Source organism: Arachis ipaensis, chromosome B06 (assembly GCF_000816755.2).
Source record: "Arachis ipaensis cultivar K30076 chromosome B06, Araip1.1, whole genome shotgun sequence".
In the NCBI taxonomy this organism is placed as follows: domain Eukaryota; kingdom Viridiplantae; phylum Streptophyta; class Magnoliopsida; order Fabales; family Fabaceae; genus Arachis; species Arachis ipaensis.
In genome coordinates this window covers 99665549-99671009 of record NC_029790.2, presented here as the reverse complement: position 1 = coordinate 99671009, position 5461 = coordinate 99665549, and the positions used below count along the sequence as shown (strand labels likewise).

General features: G+C 37.2%; 1 protein-coding gene across 3 annotated transcripts in view; it reads left to right on the top strand.

The window, feature by feature from the left end:
- LOC107604745 (regulation of nuclear pre-mRNA domain-containing protein 2) overlaps positions 1-4822 on the top strand; it is a 12513-nt gene extending 7691 nt beyond the window's left edge. For all 3 annotated transcript variants that reach the window (XM_021104643.1, XM_021104642.1, XM_016306410.2), the window contains 3 exons: positions 2607-2746; positions 2824-2859; positions 3873-4822. In XM_021104643.1, coding sequence (XP_020960302.1) covers positions 2607-2746; positions 2824-2859; positions 3873-4655 — 959 coding nt within the window. In that variant the 3' untranslated portion in view covers positions 4656-4822. The remainder of the gene's footprint in view (positions 1-2606; positions 2747-2823; positions 2860-3872) is intronic.

Sequence of the window (5461 nt, the reverse complement as noted above, 5' to 3'; positions counted from 1 at the left end):
TTATATTTTATTTTATTTTTCTTGGTCCAACTTCTGTATTGCCATTTGTTGATGGTTTTAATTTTGGGATTTGGATGGATGGGTATCATAACTGAAATACATATTTTGAAACAAAACGGCAAATTGATGACAATTACAGGCTTGGTGGTGAGTCTTGTTGCTTTCTTCTTTAGGCTGCAAAAACACAAACTTTGCTTTGACATTTCTTATATATCACCTTGCTGTGAGATGCTGATAATTCTCTCTTATGTGCTCGATCCATGTTGTGGTTCTACACTGCCTTGAAATGAAGACCTATTAACCTTTATAAGAGCTTGGGCATTTCTAGCCTCATGAGCTAGCTTTTACCGTTGTTAAAATTATGAAGATACTTGTTTCGACTTTATCTTCTGATATCAATTAAGGATTTGTGAATATCTGCAAATATATTTCTTTTGTTCTATCACTCTTTGGTATACCAAAATTACCTTTTTTGAAGATAAAACCATACTTCACCTCTCTAGTTGACCCTAAAGGTAATATTGATCACCTTAAAGCTGGATTCGTTACAAAGGGTTAGCTTCAGACATATATGCACTTGATCGTAGTGATTCTTTTTCTTGGGTGGGCAAAGTTGTTTTTGTTTACATTTTTCTTTCCATGGAAGCTATAAGTCACTAGCCGCTATATCCAGGGAATCAACGGCAACTGGTTAATCCCATCAATGCTGATGCTATATTTATGTAACCCGAACAGTACTGGATTTGTATAATGGGCTAGTGGGATTGGAAAATCTACCAGTGAACTCGAATAGTATAGGATGATTCTTTATAATGGTGTAGATGGGTTAGCCAGAACTTTTTAAGGGACCCAAACCTAACTGAGCCATGTGGATTTAACTGGTTCTAATTTTATTTTGTCCTAAAACTGACCTATGTGCACCCCTTGCTATATCATTTGGATATTTACGTTGCCTTTCTTCATTGATCATGATGAGGAAATGTACATGGAATAACCACTTGGGTTTATTTCTCAGGGAGAGTTAGGGTTGGTGTGAAAATTGGGAGATTCACTTTTTGCAGGCTGATATACTTCCCAGGTGGCCAAGAGCATGGTTTGGAAAATTTAGTACTATTATCCAAGTTTCTGACATGAAAAAAAAGTGGTGATGATCACTGAGTGCTTATCAACATTACAGGAATGACTTGATTGAAGAAGCATGTTTTAGCACTTTCACACTAAGGATTTAGAGACATGAATAATAGACTGCAAACATAGCGATAGTCCTGGATTCTAACAGCAAATTATTGCCAGATCAAGCAGGGTCTTATGCTAGATAGATTTCAAAGAATAGTGGGGAGGTTAAATTATCTCACTATTGTTAGACTTGATATTTCATATTCCATTAGTGTGTGTAGTCCGTTTATGCAGTCCCCCATGTCTGATTATTGGGATCTTGTTATGCGGATTTTGAGTATATCAAGAAGGCACGTGGTTGATGTATATTGTGCAGTGTCCATTTATTTAGTCCCGAAGTTGTTAGGTATCATTCTGTATATGGGGATGGTACACTATTGAGGTGGTCTACATCTGAGAATTGTGTCTCTATTGGTGGTAACCTTGTGTCTAGGAAGAGCTAGAATCAAGACATTGATCAAGTGGGGATTGAGCATCAATCCATGGCTTAAACTACTTAGTAGCTAATATGGATCAAACAATTGCCTCGAGTTAAAATTTGGGGCGGTTGCTTAAATGAAGCTGTTTTGTGTGAATAAAGCGGCATGGCATATTGCTTCCAATTCAATATCTAATTGAAGAACTGAACACAGCAGCTGATTGTCCCTTTATCAAGGATAAGGTGGTATCCAAGGAGATTGTCACCATGGTTCCCATGATCAATTGGCAGTGGGCCTCAGAATGATTGCATTTTTTACAAGCTTGGCGTGTATGAACTATATGGCTCAAGGGTTTATGTTGAGATTATGATGAGATTTGTTGAGAAGACTTTATATTTTGGTATCAATTAGGGATATTTAAATATTTGTAAATTTCAATCATGATTATGTGTAATGTTTCGGTGCTTAATGTATATAAATTCAGTACTAAGGAGTATTTTCCTCAGACAATACACCTAAACAATCATCTCAAGTGGGGGTGAAGTTTGACCCATTCAATTTTTATTTTATTTTATTTATTATTTTTTTTCAAGATAGGCCCATTCAATTTAAATATGGTATTTGTATGTATCATATGGTTTTTGATGGGCCATCTGCAAATGTTCAGTTTTGCAAACTTCATGTTCTAGATCTCTAGTCTTGGGCAATAGGAAACTGGAGTCCCACATCACCCGGAGATAAGGCCTAGATAGATAGTCTTTAACTATGAGTTTGTGTAACCAAACAGTTATTCAAGTTTTTTTTTTTCCCCAAATTTATTTGGCTAGCAGTCACAAGTATTTCCCTTCTCAGCATTTCTATCCAAAATTGCAATATTTATTGTCGTAATATACTTCCATGTTTTGTTAGGTCATTTGAAGAAATGTGCATGGCTTCTCTTCAAACAATAGAACTTTTATCTAATTCTATTCCAAGAGACAAGTATTTAATATTTGTTGGATATTTCATCAGGGAACCAACTGGGATCCACTTTGATGAATGACTTGCAAGAGCAGGAAAAGGAGCTTAAACAATATATGGAGCAGCTTGAAAATGCTGAGGCTGCGAGGATTTCTTTGCTTTCTCAGCTTAAAGATGCACTGCTGGAACAAGTATAGTAGTTTCTACAAATATGATTGAATTAAAATACCTAAAACTAGTAACTGCTTACTAATATAAAGCTTTTCAGGAATCAAGGCAAGATATTGTTCGCAGCCAGTTGCTGGTAAGAACTTGTCTTTTGTTACTGACTTTATCCTCTGTCTGTCAGTGTCATACTGTTTTGGGCTTTTCATGTATTACTACTACTATTATGATTATTGTTATTGTTATTGTTATTGTTATTGTTATCGTTATCGTTGGTTTAACCATCTTGTCTAAAGCTTAAGCTCTCGTGTGGAGGGGCATCATTGGTTTGTATATCAAATTTTCCCCCTTGTGCAAGAAGAGTGTATAGTGGATTTGAAGTATGAATAATGCACACCTATCTTTGGACATAAGTGTACACAATGCATATTACCAACTTCAATTTGTGCTTATGCTTCACATTTACTTAAGAATATTGAACAAAGATTGATTATTTGACCCTTTAATCATTGAGATTTTGAAAACTCATGCATAGCTGCTCTTTAAAAGGTTAAATTATTAAGTAGAGGAATATGAATGAATGGTTTTTATCTGGTAACTTCATTCAACTTTCCCTTGAGCATGAATGTACTATATGGTCATTCTCATGAATTTTGAAGATATGTTTGTCATGTGGATTTTTATTATTTTCTTGTTTTGAAACCAGATTATTTGGTCATTTCCATTGTTGTTGGACCATAAAACATGGTTTTGTAAATAGTCAAAGGACAGAAATACAAAGGGCACCAGGCTTTTTCATTTTGGTTTGAATAAATATAGAATTTTGTTTACATGACTTATGGATAAAAGAATGGCAAATGAATGCATGAAACACTGGGAGGGTAGATATGTGTAGTCTTGCCCCTGCATGTGGAGAGTCTATTTCCAAAATTAATCTTTTCCCAAAATTAATTTTTTTCCAAAATTAATCATAAAAGAATTAGGTAGTTCTTTAATATCTCATAAGCAACATTTCAATTTCTTCATGCTGAAATGGATAGAGGGATCTCCGGATTAATGAACGATCATATATGCCTAGTTTTATGTTAGCAGCATATTCATTCCATGTTTTCACATTTTATATAGCAAATTGATGGTTTTATTATTGTGAAGGTCGCCCGGGGACAAATTGAGAAAGCAGCTGGTATTCGGAAGCGGCTTAACCAAACTGCAGAAGCCACTCTACCACCAGTGCAATTAAACACCACCACCACTTCTCAGCCTACCTATGCCCAACAATCTATGTCATTTGCTTCATTCCAAACTACGGAAGATGATAACAAGAAGGCTGCAGCTGCTGCTGTTGCTGCTAAGCTTGCTGCATCTACATCCTCTGCCCAAATGCTTACCTCAGTTCTCTCTTCTCTTGTAGCTGAAGAAGCTGCCTCCATGAATGGTGGCTTAAGTTCTACTGGATTTGCATCAGGATTATTCAACCCTGAGAAAAGACCTAAACTTGAGAAACCTATGTCTGTTACTGATGTTAACTCTTCTGACATTGCGAGCTCTTCCTTTTTCTCCGCTCTACAACAGCCATCAGCCATAAACATGTCATCGGTCGGCTTGCAAACCATGTCTCAAGCCAATCAACTACAACCGACATTTGCTTCAGCACCCACACCCCCGCCTCATTCTCCTGCAAATCCACCATCAAATCAATATGTCCAATCAACAGGTTTGATGGTTGGGGGAGCAGTACCTTATGTTTATGGATCGGTTAACCTACCGCCTCCACCTCCTTTGCCTCCGCATGTGGCTATGGGGTTGTCAGTGCCCAGCTCTCAACCCCCACAGCAGCAACCACAGTCATCACCAGGAGGATTTTACAGGCCATCTAGCATAGGATTTTATGGGCAAAGCCACCCATCAACGCCACCACCAGTACCTAGGCAGTGAGCATTATCTGAACACTCCACCAGCCGACACTGCGGCAAAAAATTATTTCTAGTTCCTCTGGGAAATCTATGTAGGCTGAGGATTTTCCAGAATCTGTGTAATAATGTATATTATTAGAAAATTAGAAGTGGCTAGAGTTTATAATTAATCTGTAGCATTTTACACCCCCTTTCCTGCCGATTTTCTTTTGCCTACTGCTTGAATTCTGAGCTGCAGGCTTCGACATTGTGGCGATACTTGAGATCAGCCATGCCCATTACTGTTGAAAACAGAACTTCCAGGGGTCCTTACTAGTGCCGAAAACACTACGGCGCCTGTGGACCTCGTTTTGTTTCCTTGATGCTGCTAATGGGGTAATGGCGTAAGGCATTAGCAGCTATTCTTATTCACCTCTAGATGGATGCCGATGATCGATTCTCCATGAACTTTAATGTCATCATCATTGTGAGCAAAGTATTAGAGTATTTCGTAGGTGTTGGATGTTAATGTAGACTGTAGAGTAATATTTAATTGACAGGAAGTTTATATTTGTATTCATCCATTAGGAATTTAGGATAAAGAGGTGGTGCATTTTCGAAGTGGCGATTCGCGAGTTGCAAGGAAAATATAGGCTGACAGTAGAGGAAAATAAATAAATAAATAAGAAGGCTAAAGAGCTTAGAGTATTTTGTTTAACGGAAATGTTGTATAAAAAATTGTTTTGGCAACTACCAAGATTAAGAGATGCGTGTTTTAGAACTCAACAATTTTAAAGTACATGTTTCTTCTATTTTGGGGTGGTTGTCAAAATAAGTTGTTTGTGCATA